Source organism: Taurulus bubalis (assembly GCF_910589615.1).
Source record: "Taurulus bubalis genome assembly, chromosome: 2".
In the NCBI taxonomy this organism is placed as follows: domain Eukaryota; kingdom Metazoa; phylum Chordata; class Actinopteri; order Perciformes; family Cottidae; genus Taurulus; species Taurulus bubalis.
In genome coordinates this window covers 15,826,178-15,847,762 of record NC_136590.1, presented here as the reverse complement: position 1 = coordinate 15,847,762, position 21,585 = coordinate 15,826,178, and the positions used below count along the sequence as shown (strand labels likewise).

The following is a 21,585-nucleotide window of genomic DNA, read 5'->3' as shown; positions in this document are numbered from 1 at the left end:
CTGTACATCGGGCAGCCATGGGAACAGCTCTTCTCTCACATGACTATCAGGGTGGCAGAATGAGTAATGCGGTTTTGTTTTTTTCACACAGCACCAGGTGCATTAACCGTGCATTGATCCGGTGATATACGGTATTTGTGGAGCTCGTATAGGTGCAGTTCAATTTCATCCACTCTGGATTTATTATACTCACTCCCACAGAGGCAGGAGGTCAAGAAGTTGTAAAGTACGCCGGCTACTCCCACAAGAGAAGTTTACAGGCTGTGTTCAGGCGCATTGGTTCAAGCATACATACAGTACCTGCCGATGTTAAGAGAAAACAGTGGCATTCATAGTTCAAAGAAGAGTTAGATGGGAGTTGGGAGTTAGATCTTCTTATTCAACTCTGTGCCAGAAAGTGAATGGGTATTTTTTTTAAATGTTGAATGATAGAGCAAATGTCCAATACATCTGTCAATTTTTTCAAAATGATTTCTCAATTAGGCTTATGGTGTAATTACGCTTGTTTGTTTGTTCAGATCAATACTAGAGGGTCAGATACATTTTGTAAAGCTGTGTATTTTAAGAAGGTCTTCATTTCATTGCTGAGACTTTTCATTTTCCCCTGAGGATGACTAACCTGAAGCTGCAGCCAGACAGCTCCGCTCTGCAACTATGAAATATTGATTAAAGGGAAGCTATAACCAAAATAAAAGCTTCATGGGTTATCTGGCACAGTGAAAGATGTTTTTTATAGCAGTAGATGGATTCTCCGGGAGAGAAACAAGTATCTAAATATAATGGCTGAGTTCAAACACTTGGATTGCAGGTAAAGACAAAATACTACTACAACTACTACTACTGCTGCTAATAATAACAATAATAATGTTTTCCATTAAAGGCAAACCTCATGTCCAGTCCATTGAGGAAGAGGATACGGTCGCCTATTTTCAGTCCACATTCCTCAGCAGGACTATCTGAGAGGGAGACAGAGATGGCAAAAAATCAAATCAGAGATTGAAGAGGGATTCTGGCACAACTCACCGGCTAACAAGGTGCGCTGAACAGACGGGCAGAGCAGGGAAAGATGGTGACTAATGTGATGCTGTCAATCTGACATCCAACAAAGCCCGTCAACAAGCGAGATGCTCTCCGTGCTAAATTCTCCTTACGTAAGGAAACAGTGCTGTCAAAACAGTCCCCGGTGGAATCTGTTCTGCCTGCACTGTACCCGTCCACCGTCGCCTCCTCATCTGTCAACTCACGGCCGAGTTTCCCTCACGGGAAATGTCCTTGCATTTGTTTTTTACCTAAAGTTTGGACACAACAAAATCATCATGTGATAATGTCGGGTGCGCACATTCACGGGCCACGAGACTGGTAAGCCTGGAGTTTTAGATGTTTACCCTCAGTAACGGATCGGTGTTGAGATCACGATGAGAGACATGCTATCCACCCCCACCATCTCCATACCAACCTCCATGAGGCCCACTGAGTCAGTTCTCTCTGGCCGCTGCAGCACATGATGGTGGGAGATGATGGTGGGCGGGAACAGTGCAGTCATCATCAAACACACGCACACATAACACACACACACACACCTCCCTCATCACCAAGGAACCTGGCAAATTCCCTCAACAGTAACTTCACAGCCTCTCTTGTCTGCTACGTTTGTTTGGGAAAGCAATAACAGTTAATTAAATAACTTTTTCTGCTGTAAATTTGAAAACAAAAATGGAAGTAATTAAAGTGCTTACCAAAAGCTTTTACGCAGACAAATATTTAACAGGGAGTTTCATTTTCTACCAATAATGTCTCTGCTGGAGTTTTATCCCAAAACTAATTGAGCAGTGGAAGTAGCATAACTGCAGGCCCTAGTAATTAAAAAGAAATAAGCCTGCGGTCATGTTCGGATGTAAATAGATATAGGAAAGATGTTTGAATCAATGCCAGATGCTATAAAAAAAATATATAGTTAGATAATACAACAACTTAATAACCTCAAAGGAATAGTTTGGCACTTTGGGACTTTTGTGTATTTGCATCTTTAACTGGAGTTAGATGATCATTTATACCACTCTTAATCTAAACTAGCCTGGCTCCCTCCAAAGGTAGCAAAACAAAACCACAAATGGTTTAAAAAAATATTTAAATACTCATTAACGAGTTAATTAGTTTGTTTTGAAAGTGTTTGTAGGTCTTTATGCAAAGCTAACCAGCTGCTGGCCATAGCATCGTATTTACCAGACAGACATGACAGTGGTGTCGATCTATTCATTTAAGGCAAGCGAACAGGCATATTATAAAAGTGTCAATTTATCTTCTATCATATCTTGGTTTGTTTGTTGTGAATTAGAGTGTGTAGGTTTACTGAGCATCCCTTCGATTAACTCAAAGAGTAAAAGATAGTCTGTCTGAAAACTAAGAAGCTTTTGTGAGATGCTGTGAAGAAAAATCACAAGTGAAAAGTAATCAAATAATAGTTTATAACTTTGTGATGAAGCGTGTGTGAAGTGCAGGATGACAATAGGTGATGAGTAGGATAAATAGTGGGATGTTAACATAACATCTCATTTATTTATCTATTGTAAGAAGTTTGAATTGTGTATTGGCCTCTCTAAATCATCCATTTCTACAACATAACAATGCACTGTGACAATTGGTACAATTTGTGTTGAACATAAAAAATAAAACAAATGTAACTGCGTACCACTGACTGACCCCTTTAAGTGTTTGTTACAGTACAGAACAGCCTGTTTCAAGTGCTTTACTCTTAACATTGGTGAGTCAGACTAATACGCTTCCTGGTACAGTCACAATCACACACAAACACCTCCTGGCCACTTTTAACCCCCAGCAGCTGGCACCACAACAGGCTCACCCACGTAGAACGCGCACACACACACACACACACACGCACATGCTCACACACTCTCTCACACACACACACACACACACACACACACACACACACACACACACACACACACACACACACACACACACACACACACACACACACACACACACACACACACACACACGGGTCTTAAGAAGAAGTACCTGAAATAACGGAGTCGATGCAGACGGGGGCGTGACCTCGTAGCGTGAAGCCAAAGTTCTTCTTCCCTCGGTAGACACGAATGATCCTGAGGAACGACAGGAAGTGAGAGTTGAGAAGTGTCGGAAAGAGTGAAAAATGGCAATCAAAATGTTTTCAAATTGTTTGATTTGTCAAACCAATAGTCCAAAAGCCAATAATAATCAGTTTAGAATAATATAAAACAGAGAGAGGTGGCAAAGTCTCACATGTGAGACACTGGATCTAGACACTGTTCTGCATTTGATGGATTCAATGATTTATGAGTAATTCCAATTGTTGTCATTTATGATTTCAGCATTAATCATTTAACGACGCTGATGCTTAGCAACCTTTCTGTGAATGGACAGATGTCTCTGGGTCATGAGGACTCACTCGCTGCCGTTTGTGCTTTTCATCCGTCACATCCTGTGGGCGGGAGTCTGACGTGAGTCTAATGACGCTTGTATTTACAGTATTTTTCTGCAATTGAACTTTGTGACATAGGCTTTTGTTAATGCATGACGGCTAGTGCAGCCTGGACTGGGTTTTATTCTCCAACTTCCGGCAAAACAAAAATAATTTAGGATATTCTCAGCGCAGAAAAAAAGCTCTGACATTTTGCTGATTGTGTGGCTTTGCTCTCATTCACCCCAGCGGATGAATACACGGTGGAACCTCCCGTTTCTTCAAAGATGAGACACTTATGGTGTTGATTCACCAGTACGTTGCCATGGAAACGACTCAAGGCAACACTGCCTTAATACGTAAACAGGGGTAAGACAAAAAAAGATGAAGGAAGGGGAGAACAAAACAGACAGATCCGTTCTTTGATAGCTGTGGTTACTGGCTGTTATGTAAGACGAGCTAAATGCAGATGTGCGCACCGTGTGCGTGTGTGTGTGTGTGTGTGTGTGTGTGTGTGTGTGTGTGTGTGTGTGTGAGAGAGAGCAGGGTGTTTGAGATGTGCAGTCACCAGCTGTACTTTAGACTGATAAGTCATCGAGCCCAAACATATTACATATAACATAACACCACACATAAGAAAGATGAAAAACTAATCTTTTCCTTGTATTTTTGAAAATTAATCAGCTTAAAAGTTATGATCAATGTATAATCTATCTATCTATCTGGTTGTTTTTTTTTTACTGGGTAGAGACAACAGTGTTGCACAACACTCTTGAATGGTATTATTCAGTTCAGGGAAGGCACCAGCATGCAGCACATGATGTAACCTCTCTCATTTAACACAAGTGTGCCCCCTCAGTGTGCCCCCTCTTGTTGCGTGACCTGCCAATATTATAACACTTGAGATGATCAGCTGCACATCTTCACTCCCATGTGGATGGAGACAGATCTTGGGATTTAGTTAGTTATTTTGTGTGGGAGTGCACTGCCCCCCCACCCCTGTAATCCTGCACTAAGTCCACTGTGGTGTTATTAATTGGACAATCATGTGATCAGCATGCTAGTGGGTGGAGGTTGAATGGTCAGGGGCTCTGAAACAGCGCAGGATTAATTAACATGTTGAATTGATGAGGTACAAACAAGCAAATTGCAGTTTCAGTTTGGCTAAATTAAAACAACTTATATTGGGCTTTTACTGTTGTAAACATCTTTTTAAACCACAGATATTTTTTTTAAGTTCAGCTTCGTGACGGGACTCAGAGGAAAACAGAAGCTTTAGGAAGGATAAATCTGGAGATGACAGGAAAACAGCGAGGATAGAAAAAGAGACACGCTGTCCTCTGTTTCATGTACATTTTCAAGAAATCCTGTCTGTAAATGTCTAATATTTGGATGCTGCATTGTGCTTTGAGATGAAACTGTTGGTGGCCTGGTTACTATCTCAAATGTGTGTGCTCACCTCTGATTGGGTCCAATGGGAGGATGTGGCGGGATCCCAGAGACAGACTTTCTTAAGCCCCTGTCTCTCTCCGCCTCCCCTCTCCCCCCGGGTTCTCCATCCCTGGGCACTGAGCTGGCCCGTTTGGACCCGTGGTGGCGGTCGGAGTGATCCTCGCTCCGACTGCGCCGGATTCTGCCCTGCGGCTCACTGATGCTCTTGCTGCGGCAGAGTCGGTTGATCACGTTCTGGGACACGGCCTCGTCGAAGCGCTGCCGGTGCTTCTTGGGAATGAAGATTCTGGCAAACATGGTGGCATGTGAGGGAAATAAAAGGGGGCAATGTTAGTTTTTGTCCTCAGAAAAAGAGTCGGAAAGCAGATGGATCTACATCACAGATCCACCTCGATCCATTTTGAAAGTCCAGAACCAGAGACCTCGGATTTCCAATGAAATAAAAGCAGCAAGTCAAACATCCAGCATGAGCAGAGACTAAAAAAAGTGACGGTCAACTGGATCGTTCCTGAATCAATCTTCACAATCCAAGTCCAGACTAAATCAAATCAACAGGCTCCCTCCTTCAAGGCTTTTGCTGGACAGGCGTCTCTCCCTGGACACGGCTGCTATCCCCAGAGACGAGAACAGAAGAGAAGTTGAACTCCCTTTCAGCCAGAGACAAGGGATCTTTCTCTGAGGAGAGAGCCCGGCGAGGAAATGTTGCTGCTTGCCGGAGTCTCACTGCAGCAGCGTGAGGCACCCGAGCCAGAATACAGCGAGAGGAAAAGGTGTGGGAGTGAGCGAGCGCGGGATTTCTCCTCTCTCTCTCTCTCTCCCCCCTCAATCTATGTCATCCTCACTCTCTCGCTCTCCTACACTTCCGTCTGTCAGTGTGAGCACAAAGCAGGAAGCTGTCATCATCTTAATGAACCAAAACACTCAACGTTTAGTTTTTTGGGGGGCTTTATGAGGTACAAGTAACCTAATCAAAAGCAGTAGTAGGTTTTAACTCAATTAATTATTCTCATTTAAATTTAGAGTCCAGTATTTTACAGACAGCTTCATCTCATGATAAAAAAAAAGCTCAGCTTTGTCACTAAGCACCAACAACAACAAGGGGAACAAACATCACAAACGCCAAACTAAAAGCTCCTTTGGCGTATATATTCTTAAAGAGGTAGCTCAGAGATTTTAGTGTTACACTTCCATAACGTTGGGGCACTTGCGATTGGGAGACAAAGTTGAAAATGAATGGTCAAAATCAGTACAGCAGAGACGGAGAGATGCAGACTTTTTAGTCCATGGTACGGGTCAATCTCCAACAATGCTGGATCCTACAGTTCCCATAATGCAACTTTGTCAAAGTATCTCATTAGGCCCTGGCTATTCATCCGTTTCTGCCTGCTTCCATTTTTCATGCTAAGCTAAGTTCACCGGCTGCTGGGGCTAGCTGCAGATTTACAATGCAGACTCTCATTTAACTCTGGGTAGGGAACCGAATATGCACATTTCTCGAAATGTCAAACTTCTACATAAAAGGGAGTGACATGACAGATGATGAGGTTAAAGGGAAATAGCAGCGTGCCTTCTCATACTCATACTCTATCATCCATCTGTGATCCCGAATGGATCGCAGATGTTTTAATTTATCGTGTTGGTTTTCAGCTCTGGATTTATTTTCACAAAATACCTTCAATCCTTTACTCAAGAATCATATCATACCTTGTCTACATTGCAATATTGTCTATTAAGGCCGCTGACCACAAAACTAAATACCCAGAGGAAATGCAGTTAGTTACACTGTGTGTCCACCACAAAAACTCCTAAAAATCCATTAGGTCTATGTGCCTTAGAACAAATTAAGATTACTGTCGAAGGGGTAGAGTGTGAACATCCTCACAGGTTGTGTTATTAAAACCGGTGTGCATGCATGTGTGGGTGGTTGCCTTGTCTCTTGGTAGCAGTCCTTATCACTTGAATGAAATGTTGTCTGCTGTCGTGTGCGTGGGACGACTCATTTTGTTTTGTTCTCAGTCAACACTGTTGTTTGGAAAACAGCCAGCCCTCAACATGAAAAAGAACGTACAGTCCACACTGTCATTTTTGACATTTTGCTAGCTTACTGTGGCACAAAATGCATGTTTTATTTTGTTTACTGGGCTTGGTGTCAAACCTCAATACTTGTTTTGTACCGACCAGTACAATTTCCTGTTTAAATGTTCTTTTATCATATGGTTTTTAATTTAGATTATAATTGTGCTATTTAGATTTTATTCCAGTAAAGATCTCACATGGCTGCTTGTGTTTAGACAGGATTCAACATTGAAACTGTATTCTATTGTGAAAAAACTAAAACGTTTAGCGGTCTTCAGAGGAAGGTATTGGAAAAAAATACTATACATATACATGTATCATATACACACTAAAAATGATATATTCAAAATAATACCCAGCTTTGTTGTTTTGTGTAAAATCTTAATTTATCTCTCAAATAATTTTCTGAAAAACATGAAATCGAATGCGAGAGACTCGAAATATATTGAAACCTTTCATCCAGTTGTTGGCTAAACAATCTCACTGACATATGTTTGTTAAAGGAATAGTTTGGCCATTTGGGAAATAATCGTATTTGCCTTCTTGCTGAGCTTTAGATGACAATATTGCTACCACTCGCCTGTATAGGAGTGGTAGCAATCTTCTCTTCTCTAACCCTGAAAGCGTATTTCAAATTATTGGTTTCAACCCACTAAACTAGCCCCTTAAAGAAGTGAAATCTGGCCAAAATCACCTAATTTTGAAGGGTTTCTAAAGCAAAAATATGTTCTCATAAAAAGGGGGAAACCTACAGCATGTCTAATATATTACCACCATGTCTTTCTTTCTTTTTTAAACCACATCTACATGAATTGTTAGACCACACTGGTTAAATATAAATGGAAGAGAACCAGAATCCCAGCTGGTGCATGAAGTGAGTCAGAAGTTAATTGTTTGATTCCGTGTTTGTTCACATTGGCATCAAGATCAACACAGATTTTCACAAACTGTTTTGATTCCCACCTACACCAGCCTGTTGTGTTCTGACTCGCTGATTCACCGCTGATCAGATGAATCAGCCATAAGCAGACCCGTGAAAAGCAGCACCGATGGCGTAATTAGAAACAAACGTGCTGATAGAGACAACTGCTACGACACATGTCCTCGAGAAGCTAATTAAGCTGCAGAAAAACAATTTCGACAGCTAAATAAAGCAATTAGGACACACTCATAGCACCGAAGGAGGCGATGGAGAGAGGGAAACTTCACAGCCCACATGAGGCACTGTTCATTTCGTTCTCCAGAATTGTATAAAAAGGTATTTCTTAGTTTCACTTACATGCATAACGTGTGGTTTCCTGTATGAAAACCCCATAAAACTGAGGATGTATTTAAATTGTGATAAAAGCTGACGCAGTACACTGCAGCTAAGCTCAAGCAATTCCACTTTCACCATATGCTGAAGGGACAAAGACACAGATACAGATAGAGTACCTTGCAGAGAATGCTGCATTCCTTATCTCAAAAGAATAGAGAACATAGACAAAATTGAGACATTTCTGACTTTGGGCCCTCCAGTGGTGGAGTCACAAAATACACAACATGCTGTTGTGGTAACAACATGCTGCTGCCCTACAGGAGCTCTCCCTTCAGCACCACAACAACACAAGGCAAAAGATCAGCAAAGCAGCAGTCTATTAGTTTTGACAAGTTAACCTCACCTGCTGCTTTAATTAGTGGAGTGTAATATAGGGTTATACTTGCTATCTTTTCACAGCAACAATCGAAGAAAAAGAAAAAATGATTTATAATTACTCTGACAGGCCTTTTTTTAAATCAATCATTGATGTTTTTATGAGTTGACAACATCAGGCTACTTCACTCCCCCTTGTTGGAAATGTGCACACTTGCAGTTCCAAAAGTGTCTTTCCTTCAACTAATATTCCAAGTTTAGCCAGGGAGAAGACACGGATGAAAGATTAGAAGGACATCAAATTACAAAATCTCTTTTAAAAGCAAATAGGATGTATCTAAAAAACAAAACTATTTATAGGTTTATAAAAAAAAAAATCCACACTCACGTCTGGCCCTTTAGAAGTGAGTGGCGGTTTCTGTATCTGCAGAGACCCTGCATGTATATTCCTATTTTGTTGTGTTTGGGTCATTTCAAGGCATCAACCTCTACAAAAAAAACGTAGCGATCTAGGTACCAGATCGCAACCACGCATCCGAGAGAGAAATACATACATGGTGGAAAGCTACGATAGCAAAGGGAAAAGTCAAGCAGACAAAGCTCGTTCCAAAACAGAAAAGTGAGAATGAATCTGGCGTTTGCTTTCACCCGCTGGCGAGCACCGTGACTCTCGTTGAAACCGGGCAGGAGGGGCCAACTTTGGATGTTTTGTTTACAAACCGCAACTGGCAAATCCTACTCATCGTGCCTTTAAAAAGCATACACTGTTCACCTTGATTCAATGCCAACACTCGTTTCAGAGTCGTTGACACCGTTTAACAAATCTTTCAGAGATAGGCAACATATTCTTAGCCTGCTGTCACTGCCTCATCATTTATTTATCATCATTCTGATCAGGTTTGAGGTGTTCATGTAGCCTGAGACAGTATAGCACAGACTACTGGCTACAAAGAGCAGACTCCTGAGGTATAAATAAATGTTCCGTAGTGATGTAGGTGTAGCAACCCACACGGTCCCTCTCTGTTTGCTATCTTCGCTTCCCTGCTATTTGTCATCTATTCATATCACTGTAATAATATGTCCCTGTCTCTCACACAGATACAGTGGGCTACATCTATGTGTGTGTGTGTGTGTGTGTGTGTGTGTGTGTGTGTGTGTGTGTGTGTGTGTGTGTGTGTGTGTGTGTGGCTGCTGCTATCAGCACCATGCTTTTATAAAGTCAGATGTTCATCCAACCGTCCGTTGAAACAGTCACCTCATCACAAAAAGTTTTCCGCGTCAACTCTCAGAAACAAAATGAGCGCTCTGATTTGACCTCATTTATGAAGAACAGAGATCTATAATTATATGAAGAAGGGTTGTGAGGGGGAAGCAAGCAGGGAGGAAGGGACGGATTTCTCATAAGGGAAAATTGACGAGCACAAGACTACAAAGAGGAGACCTCATTTCATTTCAAGTGGCCAGATGTGGCTTTAAGGTGCGGGTGAGGCTAACAAGTGAGACTGATGCCGTGTTCTATCACACACAAGGAGTGAGGAACAGCACGTGTCCTCAAAAATAATGGAGAACGTTTTGAAAAGAACATCTGCCTGACATGATCCGTTTGTCCTGAGTCTCTTGGGCACTGCCAAAAGGGCACAGTGGTGGGTCATGTATTTAAGGATTAAACCGGTGGAATTAAAAGATAATTATATGATTATCGTTGTGAGCGTCACTGGGTGCCTGGTCTGTGTCCAAGAACTTGTCAAAAGTAAATGATTAAAAATGATTCTTGTAAAAAAGAAAAAGAAACGTCAGCTATATCTGATCCTCTGAATAAACATGAACACACTGGGACTGTGATCCAAAGTCAGTAGCTACGATGACTATACCATGGCTGGTAAAAATGTAATAGCAATCCATTCAGTAGTCAAGATACATCATTCTGGACCAGTGGGGGTACTATTACCCCATCTGTGTCCTTTGGAGTACTGCAAGGGGTGTGTGAAATAAAAAATAAAAAAATCTTAATTTAAAACACAACAACAGCCATGTATGATTCCTAAAATAATGATTGTGTTATAGGTTCAATAAAAAAAATGCAAGTTCAAAGTCAATATTTAAATTTCCAATTAAATCGTTAACTGCTGTAAACTGTCGACTGCCCAAAATGTTTTGGAGCTGGTCAGGGGGTACTCTCAAAGGAGTAAAAAAAAAAATTGAGAACCACTGGTCTGAACCGCCGTAATGACGGCATTGGCTTCCCTTGAGCTGTTCTGCGAAAAAGCAATCCGTTTTTTTAGTGTTCTTCCTGAACAAGTTGGTCACATTTAAGCAGCTCCAAAATCTGCCCAACAACTATAAAAAGACAACTTGTTCCACTCCAACTTACGGGGGTCCTGACTTTAGCGCTGTTTGTGCTCTTCGCCGTTTTTATAAATACAGTTTACTTGGCACTTGTGACCCACTAATGTTTCTCATCTTGTGCAGTGTAGCAGCACAGCAGTAGTCGCAAACAAGCTCCACTGACCCCTGCAGTTAAGATTAAACACTATCATTATCAGCACTAGCGAAGGAGAAAGCTTTCTCACACATGCACTGGGGTCAAGAGGAGCAGATGAATGCAGATGTGTTGATCATTCTCACCCATGATCATCCAATAATCACTCCAATTATATTAAAGTGCTCAACTATCACTGTAGTAACACACATTTCAGTTGATTTATACATAGCTAAAAAAGATAGAACTGTACCAGTTACTAGCAGACATCATGTGGTAGACAAAAGCTAACATGTGCCCGCTATAGTCAGGGAAGACACACACATTCAGTATAATACGGGCAGATATTGCTTTTGCGAGGGATTACATCCTAAAAGCAGAGCATCACTCAACCTAATGACTTCACTCACATAAGAGGCAGGCACAATAGAATGCCTTTGTAGTCCCGACTGTGTTACAAACAACTGCGTCCATCCGAATGTGGTCCCATCACATCAAACTACGAGAACACCCCGTTGACGGCTCGCTTGACTTCATGAATTATAGATTTAAAGCCCGGAAATTGCCTTGAAGAAGGCTTAGAAAGCAACAAGGGAATAGAGGATTTCGGAGCTAAAAACATCAGATATCAAACATCAACAGCAGCCATCGACTTGTTCTGTATCAGACTGCATTAAATATTCACTCACCTCCCACTTCAAATACGTAATTACACCGGTGGCAAAGACAATTCCATTGGAAAAGATGGGAAAGGTGTACTCACCCCAGACAATTCATCGCTTTAGCTGTCACCCATAGCTCAACTACAAACTAAGTTGCACCATCTACGTGATAGTGAGCAGAATGGCAGACACACCTAATCAGTGCTGCCTCTCTGAGGGGGATAAAAGATACGGTGGGACCAAGGTGCAAGCGGGAGGCTCTTTACCAAGTGTTAGGGGAAAACTGTCACCACACACAGAGAGAGAGAGAGAGAGAGAGAGAGAGAGAGAGAGAGAGAGAGAGAGAGAGAGAGAGAGAGAGAGAGAGAGAGAGAAAGAGAGAGGGGGGAACAGCCCGAGCTCTGAGCAGAATAATGAGAAAATCCATCAGATGAAAACACATAAACCCCTCCCAAGAGAGAGGGAGAGAGAGGGGAGGTAAGAGAGTTGTGAGATCGGTGGGGGAGGGAAAAACCACAAAGAGATGACATTCAAATCATTATTATTGGTGCTCGTGCTTCTTTATTGAACAAATACCAATGAGGAGTTCTCAATGTTTGAATTATTCATGACATATTTAAGGGACACAAATTCAGTCGCCTAAACTCATTTCAGGTTGCTAAAGTAGCCCAACACTGACCTCATACTGCTGGAAGTCCTTCTGACGGTATATTAATACCGCTAAAAAGGGTTCCGAGTGGTGGAGTAGTGGAGGGGAGCCAGCGTAGTAGGAGAATAAAAGGTCTGATTGGCTTTGCTTGTGGAAGAAGTGCAATCTGTGGACAAACTGTCTGGGGAGTTAGAGAAAGGCAGGAGTGCTGGTCATTTTGGCGCGTAGACAACCACACAACTCTGGCTAGCTGATTGGGTTTTCACGTTTAGTTCTCTGGCTTTAGTCCAACTCATGGAAACACTTACCTTCAAGAAACCTGTTGGGTGTAGCTCCAGCTAAATTTTTTTTAATGAACTGTAGATACAGAGCGGCATGGCCACCGGTAATAAATTATGTTTTCACAAAGCTAGTACTCCACTAAATCTGTTTGTGACACATTATCAGTCACCGCCATGATGTGAATTTCGGTTCTCATTGCCAATCCTCATTTACAGCTAAAAACTCGGACCGGGCCGCTTCATGTTCGTTTAGTTTCTCAGTTTCACGGACACTGATGACACTTTAAGCGACGTGGAGGGGTCACTGTGGATTTACTCCGGGTGGCAGATGGGACCCACCTAAACCTAAAGCGTAGCTCGGAAATGTCTGGCAGCGGTCGAGACCCTCTCTAATCCATCCTGCAGAATGAGCAACAGGAAATGCCTGTTTATGTGCTCATTATGACTCAAATCCCTGCAGAGTATTTTACTTTTTCACCGGGGCTTTAAATTGACAGGTGGGAACGTGTGTGTGCTTCAAAAAATGGGAGGAGGAATTGAACAACACTGAAAGCTTTGCAGAAGCACAAACTGTCCTTGGCCTTAATGGTTTCAAGGGTGGATTAAAGAGTCATGCTCTCCACTGAATTTGCAGCCATCTCACAAATCTTTCCTCCACTTTTTTTTCCAGCGGTTTATTCTATCTATGTGTTACGCCCCCTGATTTAACTCCACCCTCTTGCTGTCTAATTGTTGCAGATCTGGTGCACCTGGAGCAGCGCCACCTGAGAGAGATCCGACAATCAGTGGGTTGGCGATATAGACACCCAGATCCAGTGCTCTCGCTCTCTTCCTCTCCGAGCGGTCGGACCTGCGGGTTGTATGGTGCCTGAGTGCAGGCTACTATTGATATCATTTTGGGGGAAGCTGTGTAGGGGCTCTCTGCCATTTTTGTTGTCACTTCTGTTTTCTCCCGTTTTGTGGTCAGTATTGTTTTTCCTTTGTTCTACGATAGGCAAGAAATACTTTGTGTTCTAGCTCGTGTGGGGTTTTTTGTTTGTTGTTTTGGTCTTTGAGACCCTGAGGCCTTTTGCTTCCATTTAAGTTGAGTTACCTTTTTACTAAATGACAAGCTGCCAATAAATTATACAGGACTGTCTCAGAAAATTAGAATATTGTGATAAAGTTCTTTATTTTCTGTAATGCAATTTAAAAAAACAAATGTCATGCATTCTGGATTCATTACAAATCAACTGAAATATTGCAAGCCTTTTATTGTTTTAATATTGCTGATTATGGTTTACAGTTTAAGAAAACTCAAATCCTATCTCAAAATTAGAATATCATGAAAAAGTATACTAGTAGGGTATTCAACTAATCACTTGAATCGTCTAATTAAGTCGAAACACCTGCAAGGGTTTCCTGAGCCTTGAAAAACACTCAGCTTGGTTCAGTAAACTAAATCACAAGTATGGGGAAGACTGCTGATCTGACTTCTGTCCAGAGGACCATCATTGACACCCTCCATCAGGAGGGTAAGACACAAAAAGAAATTTCTCAAAGAGCAAGCTGTTCAGAGTGCAGTTTCAAAGCACATCCACAAAAAGTCTGTTGGAAGGGGGAAATGTGGCAGGAAACGCTGCACAACCAAGAGAGATGCCCGCAGCCTTAACAGCATTGTGAAGAAGAGTCGCTTCCAGAATTTGGGGGAGCGTCAAAGACAGTGGACTGAAGCTGGAGTCCAGGTATCAAAAGCCACTGTTCACAGACGTGTTCGGGAAATGGGCTACAATAGCCGTATTCCCATGGTCAAGCCACTTCTGAACTCCAGACAACGGAAGAAGCGTCTGACTTGGGCTATGGAAAAGAAGCACTGGACAGTTGCAGAGTGGTCCAAAGTCCTCTTTTCAGACGAAAGCAAGTGTTGTATTTCATTTGGAAGTCAAGGCGCCAGAGTCTGGAGAAAGGCCGGAGAGGCACAAAATCCAAGTTGCTTGAAATCCAGTGTGAAGTTCCCACAGTCAGTGATGGTTTGGGGTGCCATGTCAGCTGCTGGTGTTGGTCCACTGTGTACCAAGAGATTTTAGAGCACTACATGCTTCCGTCTGCAGAAAAGCTCTATGGAGATGAGGATTTCATTTTCCAGCATTATCTGGCACCTGCCCACAGTGCCAAAACCACCAGTAACTGGTGTACTGACCATGGCATTACTGTCCTCGATTGGCCTGCCAATTCCCCTGACCTGAACCCCATAGAGAATTTGTGGGGTATTGTGAAGAAGAAGCTGAAAGACACCAGACCCAACAATGCAAATGAGCTAAAGGCCGCTATTGAAGCATCCTGGTCATCCATACAACCTCAGCAATGCCACAGACTGATTGCCTCCATGCCACGCCGCATTGATGCAGTAATCCGTGCAAAAGGATGCCCAACCAAGTACTGAGTGCGTTAATGGACATTTTCAAATGTTTGATTTTGTTTTGCTGTTATAATTTTTTTCTTTTTTACTAGGTCTGAGGAAATATTCAAATTTTTTGAGATAGGATTTTTGCGTTTTCTTAAGCTGTAAGCCATAATCAGCAATATTAAAACAATAAAAGGCTTGCAATATTTCAGTTGATTTGTAATGAATCCAGAATGCATGACATTTGTTTTTTTAATTGCATTACAGAAAATGAAGAACTTTATCACAATATTCTAATTTTCTGAGACAGTCCTGTATTTATTGCCGCTTGAACATCTCACCTGCCTTGTCGTTTCCTTTCTTTGTTCCGCCTTTGCCAAGGCTATTTCCCCTTTTTATGTGTATTAGGCCTGTGTACCCCTAGGCCAGGTGTCGGCAACCTTTCCTATCCATTTTGCCCTTTTTTCAACACAAGTGTCTGGAGCCGCAAAAGCTATTTATCACGGCTTCTGAAGTTTTATATAGTCACAATATATACAAAATACTATTGTTTGTTGTATTTATGAAATTATAGAATAAAGACAATTGATGACATTGTATTGCTATTTTACCTGTTTATTACTATCAAACTCTTATGGAGGGGAGACAAAAAAGTCATGTGTCGACTACGTTGAGATCAATTAAAAGCACAACTACGCAAACCTTGAACACTGTCTATGTGGCTCATGTGGTAGAGTGTTCACCCTGTAATCACAAGGTAGCAGGTTTGATCCCTGTCTTCACGTGCGTTTTACATTTTAAACGCATATCTTTTGCTACGTGAACTCCGCAAACGGAGGAGGACGGATCCGTCTTTCCTAGCGGACGCCTCAGTGTCTCATGAGCGGCCACAGAACCAGCAGCATTATATTTTTAGTTTTTTGCTAATTTCTCACCACATATCAAGCAGACAGGTCAGCAGCATCGTTGGCAGTGAAAGCAAATTAATACGTCCACGCAGAATTAAACGCTCCACTTTTCTCCGTGACTTTTGTTTTTTCTTTATTTATCCGTTGATAGTTTAGCGAGGGCGGGGCTCTGAATCACGAGTAGCCGCCTGCAGGGAAAGAGGCTTGACAGCTACGTGACAGGATGTGACGCACATTTTTAAAGAAATATTTAAACATTTTTTATTTTGATTTTTAGTGACCCAATATTACCTAAAACTCCAAGATAAGAGGAATTCGCTTTGAAAGTTTTTCCACTGAGCAAAAAAAAAAAAGAATAAAATAAAAACGCCTTTTTTTTTTTTTTGTCAAAGCCTCAGGGAGCCGCAACAGACGGGCTAAAGAGCCGCATGCGGCTCCGGAGCCGCGGGTTGCCGACCCCTGCCCTAGGCACACCGTAACACTGTTTTGAAATCCGTTGCTACCGGAGCTGAAGCGCCGGGCTCTTACCTGATGCTGGAGATGAGCTGCCGATGCTCATCGGTGGCAAGTATGTCGGGCAAGACCGAGGCCAACCACTCAACTCTCTTCTCGGCTGCGTAGTGCTTCAGCACGGTGAAGAGTTTCTCTTTCACCTCAGGTTCGTCTCCTAAAATCTGGTCGACCTGATGATGAAAGGACAATGATGTTAGAGACTGGGAAGAGTTTGAGGGGAAGTCTGTACTGTGGTCGATGCTGTCCCTTCATCTGCAGATCTAAAAAAAGAATATGGCCTTAATGAGTTTATCGTGGTCTTATTTTATATTTGTATATTTTCTTTTCCAAAGTTTCAACTTTGGGGGCCTCTGTTTTTTTCATGGAATAATAAACTATCTCAAGGTTTACAGCTGTGCATTGTATGTAAATCTGCGCATACATTTTTGGATGTTGAAGGATTTAGCAGAGCCACTGTATGCCCCGTTATTAAGAACAAAACATTGCAATAACTTTTATTTAGATTTATATTTTGGTCTTTAAGCCTTTGAACACCTATTTTTTAACAAACGTATTTATCTGGCATTAAAATACCCACGACTAAATAAGCAATAATAATAACCCCCGCCCACTAAGAGCACAATGCGAAAATAACCAAACTGGTCTAACTTTGGCCGAAAGGTTTGTTCATAAAGGACTCCATTGTTCAAGGTAAGAAAGTGATTTAACCGAATTAACAGACTTAGCCGTCACTGTGTATTCACACATACCATCCTGTTGAACTCCAGAGCTTTATGTTTACGGTCCACTCGCGCTCCCTCTCCTCCCATCTGACTGTCCTCTATACTGATGCTGCGTTTCTGCCTCGGGCCGAGACACAGCACCCCGAGAGAGAGCGTTCTCCCCTGGGACGCCTTGATCAGTGCCGCGGCCGTCTCGTGCTGCCTGACGGGGATGCCATTGACCTCCATGACGTAATCCCCGGCCCTCAGACCTGCACGGCCGGCTGGAGAGCAAGGCGAGCAGTCCTCCACCAGCAGGGGGCAGTCTCCAACGATGGTGAACCCAAAACGACCGTCCGGACCTGGGATGATGTCCATCTGTAATGAAGAAATTACATTTTTTCTTTTTTTTATTCAATTTGATAACACAACACCCAAAAGGCTCCGTATCAGTCTGGAAGTACATCAAACCACAGTATGCTTTATTGCTGTGATGGATTAAAAAGCTGTAAGTAAGACCTGCTGTATGCGGGACACCACTCCGATACTGGGAGGGATGTTCTTCTGAGTCTGGGCGATGGCGGCAACAGCTTGAGGGCCCATCGTCGACACATTGTGGCCCTCGATCTCCAGAACCTGGTCCCCTGCCTGCAACCCCGCCAGGTGGGCACTGCTGCCCTCCTCCACAGACAGGATGTAACTGGGTCCATTGCCGCCCAGCTGGAAGCCAAACTCGTCAGGCCAGCCCTGGTTGGACGACGGCATGCTGAGGACTTTAGGGACGAGAGGATGGGACACGATGGTGAGGTGGGAGAAAAGAAAGTAACCACTCATAATCCAAGGACTTCACAGAGTCCTCCTCTTTGGAGCTGCAAACAAACATCTGTGAGATTATGAGACTGCATGCTAATAAATGAAGAAATAAATACTCATTCAAAACACAAGCACTTACCAACTGTGGCCAATATATTCAAGTCTATCGACATTGCAAACACACCGTTGGATCAAATAATCCCCTGCAGGTTTGAAAAGAGCTCCAATTCTCAGCCTTCGTGCCCCGTCTCTTCTCCCGCCTGCCATCTCCAGTGTCTCAAGTTGTACTATCGAGTGCGGCTCTGTAACCCTCTACCCTGAACCATGACACACTCAGCGGTCCCTGACCTGGTTCGCAAACGCAGCCAATCAAATTAAGGCATCGCAGAGATTGTGACCTTAATTAGCTTGAGAGACAAAAGTTCCTCCAGTTCTTTTTTTTTTACTCAGTGCACATGCAAGTCTATTCTGTTGAATAGTAATTATGCAATAGAGAGCACACCACTGACTGCACTGATCATTTCTAAGGAGAGAGGAGATACAAAGTGGCATTAAATAAACATATGAGGTAAATTTGCAAATAGAGAGGCACATGTAGGCCAGACGTTGGAGTGAAATATTAAAATAAGAATGAGCTAATCCACATGTAACAGCATTTCTGCTATAAAAAAAATACAGAATTACAAAAATGGACTGGTTTGCTTTTGCTAAAGATAAACAAGTATAAACCCTCTGGCTCAGCTGGGAGCTAATGATGTGCTCCATAGCCTCCAAAGCCACAGCGCAGCAGCATTTACACACATGGACAATGCTGATAACACTTACAGAAATCCTTAGATGGATACCGAGAACCCCGCCGGAAAGAGTATCTGCCTTTTTTGTTTTGCAAAAACTTCTTCATCTTGAATGTCAAATAGCAGGCGCCCTGCTGGCGACCTGATATCCAATCTGTCCTCAGATGTATTGTTAAAAAAATAGGGACCAACCCAAAGTCAAACAGGAAGGGCGACAAACTCAAAACATTGACCCTTTCGTCCACCCTGAAACCACCGCGGTGTCCTCATGAGCAAAAGGGTGAGTGTGCAGGAGAAGCGAGCGCAGTCTCTCTGCGAGTGTGTCAAGGAGTTAGTCTTGCGTCTCATCCCCGATTCATCCTTGGACCGGCCCGCTTGCACAGTGTTAATCAGGAAACTGGGACGCATGCACCCGGGCACCTCTGTTCCTTAATAATTCTCTCTCCGAAAAGGGTATTGTGAGGCCTCATTTTCTATAAATACACCAATGTGTCTTTTTCCTCCTCCAAAGCTAGGTGGCTTTCCGAGGGACCGCTCCTGGCCCAGAATCACTCTGCGTCGATGCAAGGAAGCCTGATGAGTACTAATTGGAGCGTCTGCATGCCTGGGATTCTGTGTGTCTATGTGTGATGCGAGAAGCAGTGGGGGCAATTTAAGACTTTAGCCTGTAGGATTAGTAGGATTATGACCTGAATCTTCAGCGTTCCTCCACCCCCCCTGTCATTAATACTGACGCAACACATGCTCCCCTTCCTTAATGAACACATACACTGAATATCTTGGAACCATACTAGACTTGTGCATATGACATGTATTATTATTATTATTATTATTATTGCGATAAGTCAGTGTGAGGTAGAACACTCAGTGTGAAGATACAGTCTGTATCAGAGGCTGAGTTTCGGTCAGAGCTGAAGTGAAAACATTCAAATGGTCTACGTATTGGTTTAAGCCCAGGGTTGGATTTGTGAGTAGCTAGCAGTGTGCATTGCCATCTGTAAAGAATGTGAAATCCTTCTGGCTTTAATGTTGCAAATGACCAAATAGTACACTGGTCTAAATATAAGGATTAAAAGGGTTAAAGCTGTAGAGTCCTCGCTATGTCCACGTGGCTGTAAAATCATCATGTAATTGAAAAAGAAGTGAGTTCCAATGAGATTTGGGGCTGTGGTGGAACATTGTCTTACTCAAGCAGAATGCTTTAACCTCACTGATATTTTATTTGAAGCGGCACATATCAATATTTATACTTTATGGGGAACTTAGCACCTTTCATTTTAGCATCTTTGAGCTCACTTTTGGGGTTTTACAACATTAACAACAAATGGCAAAGTTAGTAACAAGCTGGTAACCATGGTGAAAGATTTAGCAGTTGAAGACCCAGATGTATTTCTCACGAGTTGGTGAAGACCATAACAGAGCTAGGAGAGTAAATATTTGACTTGTTTAAAGTCCCTACCCATCCATTGTATACCCATTCAGCTGTTTAAAAAAAAAAGAATACTTATTGTTTCTCCTCACATGACGCCTGATGGTATTTTTTTTTTTTTTTATGCACTTGCTGTAGGAAGAGCTCCCACCTTTATTACTCTTATTTGGTCATGAATTGCAGTGAATGCGATGTGAATCTCAGCTCAAATAAACCCCACTGAAACTGCCAACAGCTGTGAGTATTGAGTTCCCATCAGATTGTTTTAAATTGAGACCGAAAAGTAAAAATACACAAAACCTACTCTATAACAAGAGTAAATGTACTTAGTTACTTCCCATCTTGAATATCAGCAATTATGTAGTGGGGGAAGATATAAAAAAACAGGATGTTTTATCAATTTGAATTCAATGAAATTGAAGCTGAAGAGAAAGAACTGAGGATGCCTGCAGATTATAACCCGATGCCAGCAGGTTAACTGTCATAAATCAATAACGAACAGGTAGTCCGGTACCAACTAAATAATTAACCACAAATGGCTGTTTCTCCTGACAGACACACCAATCAAACTCTCTTCTTACACTACAGCAAAGACAGTTACTTGTGTGTGTGTGTGTGTGTGTGTGTGTGTGTGTGTGTGTGTGTGTGTGTGTGTGTGTGTGTGTGTGTGTGACAAGATGAGGCAGAAAGCTGACAGTTCACAGGCAACTGAGTCTGTTAAAATGGTCTCAGCCTTTTCACTCAGTCAGTAAAACTAGTAAATTCTTCCTCATCTTTACATTTGAGCATAAATTATTTTTCTGACACATTTTTAAATAAAAAAAACAAAACAAGGTAGCTGAAATAGTGTGTCTTCATGAAAATCAAAACTCTGACATTATCAGGATGAAAACTGGAATGGCAAATACACTCTATGCACTGTGACCGACGACATATCTGACATAAGAAACATGTAAAAGTATCAACACACAGCACATCCACACATCGTGTACCTGTTTAAACAGCATCCATACATGTCCATGCAGAGCTCCAGAGTAATGCTCCCCTCTCCAGGACTGCGAGCTGTAACATGAGTGTTGGGCCATGTCGGCAACCAGATCCAGCAGGTGTCTCGTGATGCCTCGTGGCATTGTGTGGAGCACTGGATGGCAGCGACAGAGAGAAAACAACACTAAGTAACAGGAAAGGAAATGTTGAAAATAAGGGGTCTTCATCAGGAGAAAGACAAATGGGAGTTGTTGTTGTTTTTTTTGTATGTCTATTGTTATGTGCAGCTTTATATATATATATATATATATATATATATATATATATATATATATATATATATATATATATATTCAATT

The 21,585-nt window shown here is 42.2% G+C and overlaps 1 protein-coding gene across 1 annotated transcript in view; it reads right to left on the bottom strand.

Annotated features, from left to right (window-relative positions):
- Positions 1–18,917, bottom strand: part of grid2ipb (glutamate receptor, ionotropic, delta 2 (Grid2) interacting protein, b) — a gene marked incomplete at its 5' end in the record, with an annotated part of 33,548 nt that extends 14,631 nt beyond the window's left edge. The window contains 7 exons of the mRNA XM_079214512.1: positions 887–956; positions 3,043–3,128; positions 4,926–5,204; positions 16,518–16,672; positions 17,252–17,581; positions 17,723–17,976; positions 18,842–18,917. Coding sequence (XP_079070638.1) covers positions 887–956; positions 3,043–3,128; positions 4,926–5,204; positions 16,518–16,672; positions 17,252–17,581; positions 17,723–17,976; positions 18,842–18,917 — 1,250 coding nt within the window. The remainder of the gene's footprint in view (positions 1–886; positions 957–3,042; positions 3,129–4,925; positions 5,205–16,517; positions 16,673–17,251; positions 17,582–17,722; positions 17,977–18,841) is intronic.
- Between the last annotated feature and the right edge of the window lie 2,668 nt (positions 18,918–21,585).